Genomic DNA, 20,390 nt, shown 5'->3' with positions numbered 1-20,390 from the left:
TTCATGTAAATTTCAGTTTCTTATCGTTAACCATCAGCTAAATATATACTGTTAATTTGCACTCACAGAAACAGAGAATTAGCTATATTAGTTTTAAAATGAGAAAGAAACATTTCTATAGTTCTATTTAAATATGCCATAAACTCCCATTCTTTCTACTTAATGCTTATAACAGCTACAAGAAAGACAGTGACATACTAGGCATAAGCCAGAAAAGGGACACTGAGATGGTCAAAGGGGTTGGGGAACATCATGTATCAGGAAAAACTAAAAGAATTAAAATACTTATGTTTTTTCATTTCAGGAACGACATAGGACAAATAACACTGAGTTTTACTCAGTCTATGTGATTAACTCACTTTAGTTTCCTTATGATCTCACCATCAAATGGATCAGTATATGTAAAACAGAATGATGTTTTCTGTTCAAATACATCAGAAAAATTGGAGGGTGGTCAAGCAGTTTGCACAAAGAGGTTGTGAAATACCCATCCTTTAAAGTACTGCCTCAGCAATGCCTTTCAAACACTGCACCAGACCTCTACAGATCTCTTTCAAACTAATTTGTTCTACAGTTCCTCCATTGAGTCTATCCCTTAAATACAAAATGAGGAGACTGGTGCCTATTTTAAAAAATAATTCCCTGACAATTCAATCATTTAAATTCATCCTTCCATTTTACCAGTCTTTCATGTCAATACAGTCCCTAAAGAAGAAGGATGAATCAAAATCAAAGAAGGAATCTCTAGAGGTTACTTTTAAAAACCTTCTCCTTGAAACTGGACTATCACCAATACTAGATCAGGATATCCATAACTCTTTCTAGCCAACTCTTGAAAACTTCCAAGACGGGAATTTCGCAACCTTTCTGGATGATCTGTTCCACTGCTTCATAACCCTCCTAGTGATTTTTTTTTCCTAATATCCAACCCACAATTCCCAAGCTGCCATTTGAAGCTGTTGTCCCTTGTCACATCTTTTGCTACTATCAGCAGGGACTGATTCTGAGAACAATTCTAAGACTGCTGTAGGTGATGATGCCAAAAGTCTTTGCTTTAGTGGTCCTGAATTGTGTCTGGTCTACTCAGAAGAACATTTACTATTGCAGTGAATTCTACTCTTAAAATTATCGTTATCAACTCCCTCCAAGTAATGTTCCATAAAGAACCACTCACTGTGACATACTGTCATTACTGAGGTGTTTGCTTTTAATTTGCCAAACATCTGAACAAGAATTGTACTGAATAGGGCTAAATTGGCAATAGTTCTGTAAGAACAGGAAGAAATACAAAGTGAGAAGAGAGCCTAAGTGGATGCTATCCTGGCAACTGTTAGTGTGTGAAAAAGCAACTGATAAGTACTTAAGTCTTTCTTTATGTTAGAGTCCTCCCACAGTAGTTAGCAAATGCACTATGAAAACCAGCGAGATTTGTCTGCATGTATTGTTGGAAGAGGCAAATAAAAATGTCAATGAATTTTGGAATAAACTTCTCAGCAGTTTAAGATCAATTTACAACCTTCGCTGTCCTACCTTGCAGCTGCATTGGCCAGTATGATCAACGCAGGAGCACTTCCCCAGCTCTGTATCACAGCTGTGTGGATCAGTCCCTGCCAGGAAGCACTGACAAGCGACACACTGTGGATAGTTCCAGAAACCCAACCTGCACTCAGTGCATTTATCCCCAGAGAATTCAGGGCGGCAGAAGCAACATCCTGTATTTAAGTCACACTGAGAACTCAGGGCTCCAACGAGGCTGCAGTCACAGGGCTAAAAAGAGGAGGAAGAAGGAGAAAATTGAAATTGTGATTCTGAAAAAAAAAAAAAAATCAAACCCCCAAAACAAACAACCCGAAACACCAAAACATAAACAAAAAAACAACACCCGCCCCAAAATCCAAACTCAACAAAAAAGCAACTCACTGAAGTGAATTTCCACTGCCTGAAAGTAACATATCTGAATTATACAGCTAGGCATTTATATTTATTCACCAAGGGCCAAGCAATCATGCTGAATACATTCACAACACTACAGGTTTGGTTGTTTTTTTTTAATGGATATTACTTATCATTCAGTTAGGCACTGAAATCAAATAAATCTAAAAGGATCAAGGACACTGAGATACTCCATGGACAAAATTAACTTGAAAACTGTAAGTGCTCTCTGAAAAGCGCTTTCTATGTAAATCCTCTTCAGGGCATGTTCAGACCACTTTGTTAAAACTGGAATTGCTCAGGGGCAGTGGTCTTAGTGGCATCTAATTCAATCTTTATACTCATCCATCAGACTGGTAACTATTCTTTGTATTTTTTGTACTGTATACAGTAACTTTCTTCATACAAACAGGACCCTCAGATTACAGCAATTTACATGATAAGGGGTAGAGATTTAGTCGTGGTGTACTGGGAAGTAAACCTGCTCACAGAATGAGGCTTGTGCAGGCAGGCAACGATAGAAATAGGTGATTTTCCAGGGAGACTAGATGATGAATATAGAAGTAAGCAGCAGGGAAAGCTGCAGGCTTCCAAAGAACAGAAGAGTCCCTCAGTGCTATAACTGTGACAGTACTGCAGAGTTAGCACAGGACATTTGCTGTGATGACTGGCGTGACCAGAATCTCGTATGGAGAAGTTCAGCTTGCAGAAGCAAACTCAGTGCCAGTAGTGCAGGTTACCACAGTAACTGGCATGGATAGACTTGCTAAAATTAAGGACACAAAGCTGAAATAGAGGAGGAAAATGTGGATTCAGTTTCTAAGCAAAACTGTTTATTACATGAATACTTACCATACCTTTCTTCTGATCTGAAAAGGCCATTTGCAAAGAAGGCGATTATGTGCAGGAAACAGTCAAATTCAATCTTTACAGAGTGCCAGAGAAACTATTTAACTACTGGTTAAATGTCTGACTGCTAGACTACTACCTAAACTAAGAAATAAAACCTGACAGAAAGAACCTCATTCTAAAAGATGCATTTGAACATAAAGCTTAGAAGGCAAATTGTTCACTATATACTGAAATAGCTTGGTGTGCAATATCAAAACCTAAATTAAAATGTGATGTTATGTCTGCTTTGTGAGCAAGCAGTTTTGTACAATGCTCTCTATCCCCCTGAGTTATGACATCCCTGGAAATCTTCTACAAAGAGCGCAAGCAGCAGATTCACATCTCACTTTGCAGAAATTAGCTGTAAGATACTGAAAGAGATGTGGGCTGATAGATCATTATTAATTTAGATGGTACCATGGAACTGTCATACTAATGCGCTCACATAAAAGACAATCAGAGAATATACTCCAGAGCTCAAACAGAGGTCTTCAACCTCATTAGGCTGGTTTCAGAAGCCAAGAGTCTATATCACAGCAGCACAGTAAAGGTTTCACAAGGGGAGTTTTCAATACATACAAAAAAGAAATCATTCTCGATAATTGCTTTGCAGCATGAGCTACATGACAAACAGCCTTTTAAGAAAAAGCATTAATGGTGTACGACCAAGTTCAGACAAGACAGTTTTCTGGAGTAATTGCATCAGTACAATAAATCCCTCATTATCAATGAGAACAGCAGAGAGAAGGCAGCATCTGAACTTTTCACTGTCACCAGTTTTCAACCTTAACCAAATACTTCTCCCCTTAACTCAAGGGCAGGACATTAACAACAGCTTTCATGGACTCTGACATACGATCATTGTTTCCCTATTTCTTCTCCCCTTTTCCCTTCAGAGTTTTTAACTGTGTGTCAAACATTGGAACACAGAGTATTTGAAGGCTAATGAGAAGGTTTACTTCACCTTTAAAAGCATAGGAAGAAAGTGCATTTTACAGCTAAAGTGGCTGATCTTCTCTCTTCAGCATCTTTTTTATGAAAGTTAAAGCCCTTCTCAAGTAAGCTTCAAGTACAAATTCCCAGCAGTATCACAATTAGGGCCAAAGTAAATCTGTGTACAAAGGCACTGTCAATTACCTGTAAACACACATCTATATACATTGTACAATACTGTGGTAATCTCAATCAACCAAGCAGGCCACTGAGCCAGTGTGACAGAAGTATAAAAGGGTGTTTGGTGCTGCAGGCTGCATACCTGAGACAGAGGATCTGTAGTGGTCATAGACTGCCAACATCTACACCACAGTCTGACACCAAAAGTCTCAATGCAGACAAACCATGATTTACAACCCTAAAACTGCATTACACCTATAAATTACTGGTTTTGTCCCACGGAAAAGAGATAACACAGTGAGAAAACAGATTCACTCACCTTGCAGCCACTGACAATGTTATGGCCCCAGTGATTTGGTGCACATTTGTCACACATCTCTCCAACAGTATTGGGAGGGCAGATACAGCGGCCACTGATGGGATCGCAGTTATTACCAAAACGTGAACAATCACAGGCTTCATGGAAGACAGAAAAATATTAAGCAGATGAAAAGTTACCCCTTTATGTAACAGCTGGAGGGCAGACCCTAATGGGGTTAGGATTATTCCAACAAAGCTTTTATCATACAGTGAACTCTAAGTATCTGTGGACACAGTGGGGCAGGAAGGTAGGGTAAACCCAGAGAAACAAAAACCAGGAGCAAAGCAACGCAGGTTAACTGAGATTGAAATAATTGCAATGAGAACAGAATTGGGAAAATAAATGCACTGGCTGCAGAAGTGCAGACGCCTCTGGTGTACTCATGTGACATATCTGTGGGAAGATTGCTGTACAACTCCTGGGCCCAAGCTGTCTTGTGCAAGAAGCCACTTGAGTGCTTCTGAGCCCTCTACACAGGAAGCCTGCAGCGTATTTAACCTCTTCTACCACCCTAAGCCAACCTCCTGAAATTTCTGCTCATGCAAACAGACTTTTCTTAAAAGGCTAAATTGGTGTTTTAGCTGCTTCTTCCCATTCTATTCCTGATTTCAGATTACGTGTATTCTGCCTTGGGAAGACAACAACGTGCCTCCTCACAGGAGGCTCGGATTCTTTGCAGACTTTATTCAATTAAAAATACTTTGGTTTTGGAAGTGGTCTTTGCTCTTAAAGCATTAATAAATGAAGAACTTATTGGTGGCAAATGCAGATTCAAGGTATGTAAATGATAAGTAGTTACGGGGCACAAGACAATACCTGATTGCTTGGAGGAGCAGAACTGGTGCATGGTTATTTTAGAACACCCTGTCAGTGTTACCCCTGAGGTCAGAGCAAAAGCATCGTAAGCAAACCATGACCGTCTAAGTGATAATCTGCTTCTTAGGGTGTTTATAGAGCAGTGTAACATAACATTCATTACTGAGGGTTGCATTTATGTTCACTTCCTTTACTGTATGAAATACTTCAAGGTAAAACTAGAAAATGTGATGTGCAAAGACAGAGCTCCTATCTATAGTTCAGATAAGAAGTGATCTTTGTTTTTCCCTACCAATACTTTCGAAATAAGGTAACTGATGCAAAGAAGACAGTAAGTTTTGCCTCCATCATGCCAGGAATAAGACTTTTTGCATGCTACATGAAAATTTTTGACACACAGTGGTTTGAAGATGCTTTAGAAAACATCTCTCACTAGAAGACTGAGGCTTTTGGATGTGAATGCTCTTCTGCGGACTTCCAGTTCTTACACAAAATCGGTTGAAAAGGCATGGAAGGGAAGAAAGTGATACCACCAGCTTTTTTGCATTTTTACTTTTATCATTATTTAAAAAAATAGAACACATTTGTTGTAAGCAATAGTGAAATAGAAACCTCTTTCGTATCTTTGCTACTAGAATGTCAGTGCTAACTGATGATGCTTTAGGGTGTTTTTTTTTAAGACTTCATGTTTTTTTACTGTACAAATATAAAAAACAAATTAGATACCTTTTGGATAAATGCTAGATAAAAGACCTCCAATATTTTATTTAATACTTACCTGTCACTATGGAATTTGGTTTCTGTGCACTTCTTAGCATGATTTGATATACTTTTATTAAATTTCTGATTTTCTCTGATTCAGAATTTAATTCTTTTTTTTTTTTTCCTCATTTGAAGGGATGCATGACAAGCTGACTAAAATGAGTGGGGAAAAAACAGCGTTTTGAAAACTGAATTCCTTTTCATCTGTTGTATTAACTTTGGAGCTTTAAAAAATCTGAATGCTCTAAACATCTTTAGCTGTTGCAGTTATTTAAAATATTTGATGACCACAGGCATATACTTTTTTATTTAAAATGTTGTTTGGATTTACACTACTTCCCCATTTCATCACTGTTGCTTAAACTCTCATTTCAAGTTTGTCAAGACAGCAGTTAAAATCTTAATGTGAAATCTTGTTACCTGCCCTCATATTTTCCTTCCCCAACTGTATGAAATTAACATTTTGTTGTATTTCACAATAGTGACGTGCTTTTAAACTGTGAAATGTCAGAATAAGAAACTAATAATGAAGATAAATGATTGTATTTTTTTTCTGTTGTATATGTGCTAAGGGCTTTAGGACTACAATTATCATTTGCATTTTATTTCAGTTCTCTCATCAATGATCCTATTAATCTTTCCCTTTTCCAAGGTGCCAAAGTGTTTGCAATTTTGAGGTAGTAAACATTTTCTAAGCCCTTCCTTCCCACAAAAAAAAAACAACATATAGAGTAACGTTTTCAAATATGATCAAAACCCCAGCCTGGCTCAAGATTTATGAACACTACAGGTGAAATTGAAGTTTGATGCGTAGATGTGGGTCTTGAGGCCTCAGTGCTCCATCCATGAAAAAAGGGAGTAGAAAAAGGCAGAGAGATAGGCTTACTATTCCTGCTGCCATTCTGGATGGGAAAGGAGGAATAGAAGGCTGGGCACAGAATCCCAAGGGTTGGAAGGGACCTCGAAAGATCATCTAGTCCAACCCCCCTGCACAGTGCTTCTGCTTCTGAAAAGAATACAGTTCATGCTTGAAGAATAATAGCACTCTGCCATCAGCAAAGAATGCTGAGAAGCCATTGCCATTCAGGCATTCCAGCAGCCAGCCACACTAGACAGCTATCTACATATCCCCTGACCATACCTAAATGAGTGTATGAGACTTTAAAAATACAGTTCAATTAGCAAAGACAGACATTTCCTTGTGAAAAGATCAAACAATTTGGTTCTTTTCCATGTCAGTACTACTGTAAGGGCAGGAAGCATTCATTTCACTGTTTGACCTAATGTCCAAAAGAACAAAACGTAAATGTAAATAAGTGGCTGGATGTATTTATGTCTGATGCTAGAGTTTCAGCATCTAGAAAAGCATACTTTTCATGTATTTACACAAGACAAATAGCAGGTAATTTTATCTGAAGATCTGGTTGTACACAAAAAGTATACAAGTAAGCAAGATCCTAAATATTACTGTATAGAAAAAACCTACCTGTCAGGAAAATTTGTTAGGCAATCCAAACCCTACCTATCTAGAATCTGAGTAATAAATAAAGAAAAAAAAATTAAAAAATCCACCCTCAAAAAATAAATCTGCAATTGGCTGCAAAGAATTTACATACGGGTGCAGCCTCCTTCTTCAAAGTTGTAGAATCCATGAGCACAGCGGTCACACTTCTTTCCTGTCACTCCAGGCTGACAGTAACATTGCCCATCTCCATCACAGTCGAAGGACTTGGAACCAAAAGAGTTGCAGTTGCAGGGAACACATCCACCCGAAGACTGTAAACCGAATGTTTCAGGCTGCCACAGAAACAGGAAGAACAGTTACTACATGGAATGATTACTAGGAGAACAGAGGAAAAGGTGAGAGAGTAGCGAGATCACTGTGGTTCTTTCCTCTCCATCACTGAAATATTGCTCATATCAGACTGAACTGTTGGAATAAAACACTGGGGCAAGGACACTACATACCCTACATGGCTGAAAAATAATACAGATTTCAGAATGTTAACTTATGTAACTGGCATCTCTCATGAGATTGCATTTCCATAAGTACAATTCCCACAAGAAATGGAATGTATGTCAGCGCCATATACACATCCTGTGTCTCGGTTGTAAGATTATGTCAGGCAGAGTTTGTTGCTAAGAGAGTGAATTCAAATTCTTAGTTATGAATGGAGATTGATTCAACCGTAAAGTTTCTGAACAACTAGATTTTATCTCCTCTGACATGGGACAATGTCTGTATACAGTATTCTGTCTGTGGAAGGCATTTCTTTATAATGATATGTAAAAATAATTTTAGAAGAACATATATATATAATGTATTTGTGTATAAGACAAGCAAATAATGGGAATTTTCTATTTTTAAGATAAAACTTCTGTCTTTGGGTTATGTCTAAGACTAAAACAGAAGCAATAAGCCTCTGTTCCTCTTTTCATTCTTTGCTTTCTTTTTTGCATTGAATAAAGCTCCTACAGAACCACTAGATGTTATCAACTAAAGTAATAAATTTCATCCTTAACTCCACTAACGGCATGCAAAAAGTGTACTTGTAAAAAAGGGAAGACACCTGCTCATTTGTAATACAGAGTTCTGCACAAAGGTTTTAAACCAACAGACCCCGTGGGTTTCACTGCACCAGCTAACAGAGGCTCCTAGGGGCAAATCATACTTGATATTCAAATTCTGAACTCAGTCTTGAGCTGAAGTGACTTAAAATTTGAGTATGTTTCTACTGTTTTTTTCAGGTCTGATTTTCAGAGAATATTGAAATCCAATTACATAACTGGGTAAGCAAAATGTTAAAAGCAAGATATTAAAAAAGATCACTGCTGATGAATATAAATGCAATAAAGTGGAAAGTATTTGCTTTTACAATGTGCTACTGTGTGACCCAGGCACGTGATACTGGATATTTTTTACCCAGCATACAGCAGTACTGATTTTTCAAGTCAGTGATGCTTCAATGATATACATTTTACATGGATTTGTTCTACAGTGGAACACTTAACCAAGAGGTGAATTCCCAGAGACTTCAGCAGGTTTCCATGTAAAAGTCCTGAAATGTGACCTCTGAGGTTAATAATGAAGTTCCACATTCTCACAAAGAATCTGCATATAGGTGTCAGAATACAGGACTACATCTATGGTCAGAATTCGGCCTGAAGAATCATATGAACCTGAGTGAATGTTTGATTATACATACAATAAGGAAGTACATTAAATTTCCAAATTCTATATTGAAATGTTTTGCCAATTACGTACTTCTTCAAAACATGGCATATGAGAGAGAACAAAATACTCAACCTCATATAACATATAATTAAACTCCAAGGTTCAATTAAATATACTGACCATCTCTAAAGGTTTCTTTTCCACAGGAAGAAACACACAGAAATGTGAATATGCAGAAATCTCAGGAAGACATTCAAAGGCAGAGAAGAAACCAATGCACAGCATGCGTGTCAGTTCTCAATAGAAAGTTTGATAAGATCTAATAAATTCTGTTTATAACACTGAAAGCAAGAAAAAGTCTGATAGTAGCACTCCACACAGCGTGAAAGAAGAAAGGATCCCTAGCATGCTGAGTTGTATCCCGTGATGAGCTCTGCACAGTCAAAGACATTTTGATCAGCCATGCAAACCCCCAAGTTAAGCCCTCAGCAAAGCTTGTTTACACACAGAAATTCTAAGAATCGCATTTAGAACAACAGATAAGATCCTGGATGACAATGAGGAAACAAGATGAATTTTGTGAATATGTTATTATATTGTGTCCCTGTATCGGTGTATATGAAGTGTTTGTGTGGGCAGCACAGTTACATAATATATGTTAGATAGGTAAAAGCTCATGTGCTCCAAGGGAATCCATATGAGCAAATATGGTATAGGTCCCAGAGTCTGGGTGAGGAGAAGAAACTATGAGGGATTTTTTAAATAGGGTGTGGTAACTGTGGAGGTTTTCAGTTGCAGGGGAAAAATTCAACATTCCTAAAGCACTGCTCTGTTAGAACCAATTGCACCATAATTAATTTTAGAAAGTAAGTTTGTTTGTTGGTATGCGATAAACAATGAACACTTCTGTCATTTTGGACATTACATTCAAATAATGGGCACTTCACCCAGTTAAAAATGGCTCAGATAACTGGCCATATTCACTAGTAAGGACTTTTAACATCAGTTATGTATGGTATTTTGAGATTAGATCTTAACAGTTTGCCTCCAGGGCTGATCCTTCTCACAAACTCCTTAAGCTTTTTGTTCTTGAATTATTAGAAGAGGAAGTGTCCTAGTTTCAGTTAAGGTATAACTGGAAGTCTTATCCTGCCGAAGGCGATGAAGATCCAACTGATTCCATTGATGTATATATATATCATCCATACATTTTGGGCATACTGCTGTTGATGGTGCTTCTTTTGGACTAATTCTAGTACTTCTGGCCTATAGTGTCATTTGCACTATGAGAAGCCCTATGAGTGGGGAAGTATCCTAACAAGCCACCCATCTTCCGAGCCTGTCTTTTTCTTTATAATTTTGTATATTGTGACAGGCCTATTTAAGATAAATATTTTTAAAAGCCTGTGAGAGCTCCAAACACAAGCAAGTACAAAACTTCAGCCCATGCAATGCACACACTTTCTGATTACCAGAGTAACAGCCTGGTAAGCACCCCGTGGGCACCCACTGGCACTGCTGATGCCCCATCTCCGAGGGGGGACTCTGATCTGCTGACTGCTTCGTGCATTTCCTTTCAATTTAGGCACCTGTCTGCTGATTTCACAGTGTCTGCCCATGAATCCTGATTTGCAGGTACATCTTCCTGATACATCACACTGTAGTGACACAGATCCTAAAGCACTGCAGCCACAGGGTATACAAAACAGCTTTTCTGGGGCCCAGAAGTAGGTGGGCTTTAAGAGTGAAAAGGAAACACTGTTAGAAAGTAAATATAATGAAACACCACCAAATAAAAGAGTATAGGAATAAAGACAGTAGTAAACACAGTAGTAAACAAAGATTAATTCCAATCAACTGCCAATATGGTAACAACAAGCTATTTGCTGTGTACATTATGCAATTTGTGCAAATTGCATTAGTACCAACTATTTTTCTTTGAACAGACACCTTAAACACTTTTTAAAATAGGGTGCAAGCAAACAACTTCAAGAATTACAGTTTTAAAGGGTGAAAATGATCCTTGTGATTTCTGCAGAATTATTAATGTGTTTTTAAATTATACACACAAGGAGGTGTTCTGAGGACACAGGCCTAACCTACAAGTCCTTAGGCTGAACCAGAGAAACATGCAGCCAGCTATAACACATTCCTTAGCAGCCTGAAGACAACTCTGTGAAAGATTTTGAAACACTGTTTTTTGCAGTGATTTGTGAGACAGCCACACAGCGTCAAGGCAAAAGACTTTCATCAAGTAAAAGTATACACTATTTGGACAGTACAAGAAGAAATCCTAACAAAGAAAAAACCAAACCCAAACCCACAAAAGCAGAACATTCACAGCAGAAGTAAACTAGCATCCTGCTTTTTTTAAAATCAAATGTTATCAGACAGTCTGCAACTTTCTTCATAGAGTGATTATCCCCCAGAGCTGCAATATTTTTAACCAACCTATTTATATCAAACATTCAGCATATAAATTGTATATACCATATATAAAAATGTACTGATATGCATAATGAGGCTTAAAATACACTCACTGCATGCAAATGCAACCTTTTGTGTTTTGTTCTAGAAAAGTTTTAGAAAACATTTAAAACCCAACCATTTTACTTTTCTGTACATAAGAACAACCAATATACGCTCTTTAAGTGAAAAATGATCAAAAAGAAAACCTTACCAAACCCAAATGATATTTAGTTATGAGAAGCAGGATGAAAGCTGAAATGAAACAGCACTTCTTGTCACTCACCTTGCAGACATCACACCGGCGCCCAATCACATTAGCTTTGCACTTGCACTGGCCTGTCCGAGAGTCACAGATCTCTGAGAAGGAGCCATTGATGTGACAGTGACAGGCTGTAGAGGAAGAACAAGTAGCTGTAAGTGTCTTTCCTGAAGCTAAATTTCATAGCCAAACTTACAGTGCAGCTTTTGCCACCTTGAGACCTTCAGGAAGGCAGGCCTGAGCTATGCAGGAAGGTGTCACTGACACAGTAGCAGCACACTTTAACCCACCCATACTAATTTGAAAATTTGCTATTATTTCTTGCAGTGGGAAATTTTGCCTCAAGTTCATAAACAACTTGGTTTATATCACACTCTCAGATCAAAATAGGATATTTAGGGCACATTACTGAGTACATGCCCTGAAACTTGTAATGAGCACGTTGGCAATGAGTGAAAAAAAAATAAAGGGTACAAACACTATACAGGGTGGATATGGAATGTGGCTATGGCAGATGGGAGTGTTACTGCACTACGTACTGGTCTTGCTACCCTGGGGTCCAGTACGTGACAATGTCACAGGCAGGGAATATTGGCAGGCTGAGGACCCATTATAAGGTTACCTCCAAGGGCCTCACTAGAAGGGACAGCAACCTCTTCAGCCCCCCCTAAGAGCTCCTCCTCACAGGCAGCAGCATTTAATACAGCTGAAAAAGAGATCAACCACTATCTGCTACTGTGGACCTCTGTCTCAGCAACAGCATTGCAGTTCCCTGAGAAAACATACCCAGCCTAACAATGCTCTCTCTTAAGGTTTTAAAATGGCTATGAAAAGGAACTGCTGTTTCTTGAGGAAAATATCAATGCTTTTGGTTTCTAAATTCTTGTATTTTAGGGGAAAATAAATTTTGGTGAAGGCTTTTGCCACCCTTTATGGTCTTCAACCACGATTCTTTTGGCATACAGAGATTAGAAAAAAATCCCTTCAGCACTCAGTACAGAAGAGGGATGTGATTGGTGTCACAGGGACTATAACCACACAGACACCAATTCCATCAGCATTAGCTGGTTCCTGCACATCTCTTTTTTCATCCCCAGAGGAGAATGAATCCACACCTGTTTATTAATCTACTCTGTAAACCAGGCTTCCAATCCACATTTTGCTTTCCTGTAGTACCCTGGCTGCATGTACTGCTTCTTGTTTTTTTTTTCTCAACCTGACAGCTTCATTTTAAGAAACACTTAAGAGTCCCAACAATGAACACATGGTGGTCACATACTTGCATGTCACAAGGTGCCATTTGAGACAAAGCAGCTATAGATTTTCTATATATAGACTATTACAACAGGAGCTTCCTCATTACTTTATTGTACTTGCTAATTTACAATTTTTAATTTTAAATTGAAAAGCTTTATTTTTTTTTCTCCTCATTTTGAGGTATTATGCAAAAGTTCCTTTTTTTTTTTTTTTTTTAAGCAAAAGTGACATCATGGCTTGCCAGTCTGTTCATGGCATTATTTCCCCAATGTCTGCAAAGATGTCTTGTATTCTGAAAAAGTAACAAAAATATGTTGGGCTCTCCTATCAGCCTGATAACACCTTCAGAGGTTTTGATCTCTTTCTGCTTTGCAATATATTTTAAAAATGTTTACATTTAATGTTCACATGTTCAATGTAAACATTTTTAAACACTTCTGCTATAATTAACATCACTTCTCTTTTCCTTTTACTCTCATTTTCCAACACTGAATCTATAATGTACCTCTTTCATTCTGTATACAGCCTTCCTTACCATAATATTCATATCAACACTTCAAACTGTACACAGTGATGAGTATCACATATATGTTTTAAGTATTTTCCTAATTAAAATAGTCAGCATTGAAAGATGACGTGAAACCTCAGACTCAGCAAACTACAGTTCTCAACACAAATTAACAGTATTTCACCAAATATTTTGCCAGACCTCCTAAAACAAAGTCCGTCTTATTTGAACCATTATGATTTGAAAATTTACACTGATAAGCAGGTGAGTTTGTCCTATTTATATTATATATTATTGCAAATGGCATACCATGTATTCTTAAGTCAGCCACAGATGACTGAGTGCAATACAGTAGTTAGAAAAATTTGGAAGTCAAGACTTTGCTTGTTTTCTTCTGCTCTGGCAGTATGTATATAGAGTAGAAACATACAGTCAGTGCTATTCATCTAATGAACTGTTACTCAATCTGATAAATTGTATTTATCTCACCTAAATCCTTCCCATTTGTTCACATCTACTGGGAAAATTAGCTATTGTCCAAGTCTCTAAATGGCTGCTATAATACAACACTGCCTGTCAGAGAAATTTGTCTTATTTCTCTTGACCCTTCATTGTCTCTAAATTTGTATAAATATTTATAAGTATGTATTTATAATCAGCCTACACACTTACTCTTCTCCAATAGTAGTACCTTATGCACAGGCACATAGGCGCATTTGAGTATTTGCTTTAACTCATCTCATGTCACTTAGCTCTATTACCATCAGCAGAACCTCCAGGTATTTGCTGCAGCATACTGTGCTATTTCACAACAAAAACAACCTACTAGAATCAAATCAAATAAGCCCAGGACATTTGCTTGTTGTTCTTAGATTTATGATTTTGGACAGATGCACAAAAAAATTCAGAAACACTATAGTGACATGAAGCTGTACTTTCATTTGAAATGGTTACTGCACACGACAAGAGCACTCTACTGAGAGAGAGCAAGAAACATTTCAAGCAATAATTTGAAAGCAAAATTCATGCTTTGCAATACTCCTGGATTTGGCTTTTTAATAAGGAATGAAATTGAAAACAACAAAGTAAAGGCACAGTCCCTCTGATATTGTAGCTGCAGGGCAAACTTCATGGAAGTCTGCAAAGGAAATCATATGCAAAAAAGAAAACCCACATGAAAGCCAGAGAGTAGATGAACACAAGGTAAGGGTGAGCACAAGGCTATGAATACATTAGGGGGCTCTCCTTGTCAGTGATAGTAACAACAAAAGCAAAGCTTGTAATTCTACATTAAATATGTACTTATTTTAATACTTTTTTTTTAATTGTATGTTTTCTGAACTCTTGTCATATTACATCTCTTTCTCATGCAGTAGCTGCCACTGCTGTAGAAATGTTCAAATCAACAGTCCTATCAATGTCTCAGGCATAGAGACAAGCTACTGGAATTTTTGAAATACTCTTCTTTTTAAATCACATCACACACTTAACACCCTAACTTGTATGACATCATTCATCAAACTGTTAATTTGTGCAGTGAATATATACAATTGTCCAACTTTTATCCAGTATTTTCCAGTATGGAAAGCATTTACACGGGTATATGTCTGCATCGTTATTTATGACTTTATGCATATCAGCTTTATTAGCCTTAGATGAGAAACCTGTCAATGTTCTGTATCTCACAGTCTTAGGTGGTCCAACAGAACTTAGTATTTTCATTGTCAAACTGCAAGCCACTAACAGAGTTAACCCTGGAAATGAATTTCAGTGGCTCAGACCTTCATGAATGCAATACAAGTGCTTGCAATACTGCAGCAGTTTCCTGTGTTCCTGCACACACAGCGGAAAGACAATGGCCCAGCTCTTTAATAATTTTATCCTGATATAACACCTTTGTATTCAGTGGAGTTCTGCCCAATAGCTGCATTCTGAATTATGCCAGCAATGGCTCAGAGAGAGCCATTGACTCCTACAGAAGCAAAAGCTCCTGTTATCAAATTTTCCATCTGTTCTCAATGATATTTTTGCAAGGGAAGTATGAGCTGGGGCTGATACTTAACATACCTCCACTCTGCTAAGTTGTAACTTGCTGCACAGCTGGGTATATTCCTTCAGAGCACCTTGGAAAAACTGTCAGCAGATTTCAGACTCTGCTTTGCAGGGAGCAGGAGAATCTTGCCCTGCAAGAGGCAGCAGCTCCCAACACTTATTGAGGTTATGTAGGTAGAAGGGAGGTCACAAATGCTGCCAGAGTTGGGCCCCTCAGTAACTGAAGTATCACTCCCTCCTTTCAGCACCTATCTCACTACTTAATGGGATTTTCCTGCATGGCTTATGGCATTTATAGTGCAATGTTTATAGTGAATCGTTTTCATTTATTTGTATTTATTTTCATAGATCTGACATTTACTATAACCTTTTGCATTCATGCAATGCTCTACCCTCTCAGTTTTTTTCCATGTCTGCTTCATTACTGCTTCAACTACAGCAGGAAGTTTTTTAATAGGTTCTTCTTTCTATTTACTTTGAAGCCTCCCTTTCCAGGTGCAGATGCAAGTAAAACTTTATTATTATTAGAGGTGTAAGTATACTGTATCATTCTCCTACTCACACAGACAGAGGCACAGTCTTCCTCTCAGGAACATGGTTATAGGATAGATAGATCAATACTGTCAGGAGTAGTAAAAGTTCATTACTTACGTTGACAGCTCGTTTCATCAAGAGCATCGCCAAAATATCCATCAGCACACCTCTCACAATATTGGCCTGTTGTACCTGGCTTACATATCAGGCAAGCACCAGACAAGCTGTCACAGCTGCCAGGAACGGAGAAATCAAGGTTGCCATTACACCGGCATGCCTGGCACGATCCCCCTGGTACTAGTGGTTGTCCAAAATAACCTTCTGCACACCTAAGGTAAAAGATATTGCCAGTTAGGACCCCTAAATAATCCTCTTATTAGAAATATTTAAATTTGTTGCCTCACTAATCACTAAAAATAATTTGATCTTCTTTCAAGTATTTCTTAAGTGTCTTTTTCTCCCTCCTTCTCCTTTTTAACAACACTGTAGATACAATACCAGCTGAAATCCTGCCAGTTCTGCTAGTAATTAGATTTCAGTGGGAGAAAAATCTTGTCACCAGCACTGAAGGCGAGACAAAGCATAGTAAAAAATCTTTCTGTTGGCACACTAGAGGAGGGGGATTGGATTAGATGACTTCAAAGGTCCCTTCCAAACCAAAGTATTCTACGATTCTATGTTAGATTGGGTTCATATTTCAGTACATCCTGCCTAGATGTTCTGTGCTCATTTAAAAGCAAGCTAGATGATATTTTTTTAACCCTCTGCCCCATTTAGGTTAGAAAAACAGGCTTAGAAAGTAGTGCAGACATAAATTTGTTCACCTAACAAGATCCTCTACGACTTGGCCTTCCACTGATCTACTGCATGGTCAGGGTTGTTTAATTAATGAACTGTGAATCTCTGTGTATAGGCAAGTTACAAAAATATTGCTCACTATTACATGCACTATGTTGGTGTGGACCATACCTTTCATATTTTAACAGAGATGCTTAACAATATCACCTTCTTTTCCATCATGCCCACCAGCAATTTCCTGAGAGTACCATGTAAAACAGGTTAGTGAATCTGACCTGAGTATATATTTAACGCAAATTTCTACTCATCTCACAGCCTATTTTCTATTTATATTCTGGTCTGCTTTCTCTTTCCGTTACATTTTCTCATACTTCACAGAAAAAGCAACTTGTAGATAGTGAAGAAAAAGAAGAAAAATTGCCCAGTTCCAGCTAATGAAGTTATTCGTGTGCAACTCAGATGAACTGCAATTAGTGTAAAGAAAACAGAAAGCACATAAAACACATTGCATAAATTAATGTTATATACTATTTGAAAGTTGGTTTGAATGCAGTTCTGATGCACATTGATAACCTCTCTGCTTTGTAATAGTAACGGATGCTATGGTCAAGCAAGGATTTTGCATATCATCCTAATATGTAAAGTCCGCTATACTTTCACGCTTGTTCTTTTATGCTCATCAAGTTTATCCTTTTCCTTGCATCCAGAATAACTCATGAAACTTCCAACTGGATCCTCAACAAAGCCATCTAAACATTCATTAAATATTATTCAGTATCATTAGCAATGATTGTAGAAATGGACAACTGCGACTAGGGAGGAAATTAGAGTTGAATCTCATTGAACAGTTTTTTGTAGTAAGGTATCACACGAAGCAGGATTTTTTTCCATTCTCTAAAAGCACCCACAATGCAGACCATAGATGAATAATATGTATAAATAGTCTGGTGGTTTGGGTGCATTTAAGCACTCAATAACAATAGTAAAATATTCACAATCTAGCCCACTGTGCTTTACTCCTTTAGCATAGCCTTCTCTCACAATTACCTCTCATAGCAACAATACATCAAAGCCTTGTCATTAGAATAATTCAGGCACTTTATTTTCAGAACCTGTCACAAATGTAGCCTCCTTGTATTCCCTGCAAAGGAAGGCACTTTCTTTTTGTTTTCTTATATAGAATATATATCCGCAACCACAAAAGACTGATTTTCAGCTTACTTTCGCCAAACAAATTGGCTTTTCTTCAGTGATGATGTATCTGTTTCAAAGGTCAGGAATGTCTCTTTAACACATGTAACAATTAATAGCCATGTTTGATCAGAGCCAAAGAATAACTGGATAATTTATGCAGTTATCTTATTTTACCTAAAAAAGATGATGTCTGAAGTTCACCCACGCTTTGCTGAGATCTTTCTTACTTATTACAGTCATAAATCTGTATCTTTTGGTACTACGAATCTATTTGACTTCACTTAATGTGTATTAATTTTCCTCTTTCAATTTCATTTAAGGGTTAGCTCTGTATCTCATAGTATTTGCAGAAACTTAACGAGCAGTTCACAGAAAAACATACTCCGGGGATTTATGAGAAATGTACTGCTAATCACTTCCTTCTATTAATAGCAGGAGACCTCCATACCCATAACTCTTTGCATCCTCATCAGTTTAGACTTTGCTAATTAAAATTAGCAAAGCCCACTACCATCATTTAGCTATGTCCCCCTTATACACACACATAATCTTGAATCCAGATTCAAGTTAATCCTGAAAGTAGAGTTAAACCAGTTAAGCTTAAAAGAAAACTACGTGCATGTAACTAGGTGTAAATTCTTCCACTTTTTCCTCCCACTTTTCCTGCAGTTGCAGGGGAAGATTAAAAAAATCCACTTTCCCTTAAGGGCATTTCTACTTCAGTTCCTCTTCTCAGATTCAAAGCATTATATGTTTGGAAAGGTTAATTTAAAAAAAAAAGAAAAAAATAATAATAATAATAAAAAATCAAACAAACCAAAACAACCCAAACAATAATTTACGTGGTACAAAAAACTACATCTATGTATTACATGAAATATGTATCTAAGTAAATAACTGCTAAGTGCAATGGAACACCACTGAGATAAAAAAAATAAAGAAAAAAAGGAGGAAAAGCAGTGAACAAAGGTTGTTTCCATATTTTTCTTTCTTCTGTGCTCACCTTTAGCCTCAAATGCAGGTATGTCTGTGACTGACACTTTTTATTTGGCATAACTGGTGACAAATACACGGCCACTATATAAAAGTATATGTACATGTACTGAGCCTGGCTGTGATGGAGTCAATATTCCTTATAGCAACCTGTGTGGTGCTGCTTATATATACATATACACACACAAAGACAGGCCTGTTTTACACATTTCTTTGTATTTACTGAAAAACAAAACAAAACAAAAACCCTTGAGACAGAGTTAATTTAGGCTGCAAATCCAAACACTTTAATATCTGGAAATTTTTACAGTTGCTTTTAAACATATGTGCGTTCAACCTGTGCACAAAATTGGGCAAAAGCTGTGTGGAGAAATGGCCTGTGAACACACAGTTAAAAATCTTAACTCAGGTGCATGGCACAGATGTTATTCTTGTATGACCAACTATAAATCTTGCATTTTCTAGTGTCAGAGTGCAAGCTGTACACAATCTTGCATAAAACACTTGTACCAGCTCTCCTGAATGTTTGACCTTTTCCCATCAGCACTGAAATAGAGACTTGTACTTCTGGCAATAATGAAATGATTATATTAGCTAGGAAGAGCAGCAGGTTGAAGCCGAGGGTCCCACAACAGCCTGTGGCTGGTAGCACTCCGTGCTAGACCTGAAGAATGGAGAGTGGGAGAGGAAGGAAGGACATAACCGAGCTCACCCCTTTCCTCACACTTAAGTTACACTGACCTCTCATCTCTCCTTCTAGGAAGAAAAGGTTACTGGAACCACAGTCATAAATGAAGGAGTGCTTCAGAAGAAGCAAGTCTCTCACCCAGCTTTTATTTTCTTCCCTAAAACTCTGTTCTCCAACTTATATCAAGACTGTGTAGTTGGAAAATGCATATTATCATTCTGTAAATGTGGTGAGGTCGAGATTTTTGACATTTTCATACACCCTTTCTATGGAGTTAGGAGAGTGTCTGTCCTACTTTATAACACTTGGGAAAACAAGTAAAGGAAGAACATAATTCTAATTTACTGTGGAAACGGATTAAATGGGGAAGCTGGGCTTGATATGCGCTATCTCCCAGCACAGTGTATATCTGCAGTTATTTTGATGGTGTTATGAGCTGGACCCCTCAGAACACTGAGCAATTCTGGCAACATTTTCCTGAAAACTTCAAGTGAGAGAAGTAGAATTTTTTTTGACATTTTACAACTTTTTGACATTTTACAACTCATTTTACAAATACACATTTCCCTAGGGGCCAGACAATTTTGG

General features: G+C 37.6%; 1 protein-coding gene across 1 annotated transcript in view; it reads right to left on the bottom strand.

The window, feature by feature from the left end:
• LAMA2 (laminin subunit alpha 2) overlaps positions 1-20,390 on the bottom strand; it is a 361,887-nt gene that overhangs the window by 119,489 nt on the left and 222,008 nt on the right. The window contains exons 19-23 of the mRNA XM_031054109.2: positions 16,247-16,458; positions 11,803-11,909; positions 7,492-7,672; positions 4,256-4,392; positions 1,531-1,767 (exon numbers count right to left, since the gene is read on the bottom strand). Coding sequence (XP_030909969.2) covers positions 1,531-1,767; positions 4,256-4,392; positions 7,492-7,672; positions 11,803-11,909; positions 16,247-16,458 — 874 coding nt within the window. The remainder of the gene's footprint in view (positions 1-1,530; positions 1,768-4,255; positions 4,393-7,491; positions 7,673-11,802; positions 11,910-16,246; positions 16,459-20,390) is intronic.

This window comes from Melopsittacus undulatus, chromosome 3 (genome assembly GCF_012275295.1).
Source record: "Melopsittacus undulatus isolate bMelUnd1 chromosome 3, bMelUnd1.mat.Z, whole genome shotgun sequence".
In the NCBI taxonomy this organism is placed as follows: domain Eukaryota; kingdom Metazoa; phylum Chordata; class Aves; order Psittaciformes; family Psittaculidae; genus Melopsittacus; species Melopsittacus undulatus.
Note: the sequence above shows the minus strand (reverse complement) of the source record. Positions and strands in the feature narration are given on the sequence as shown.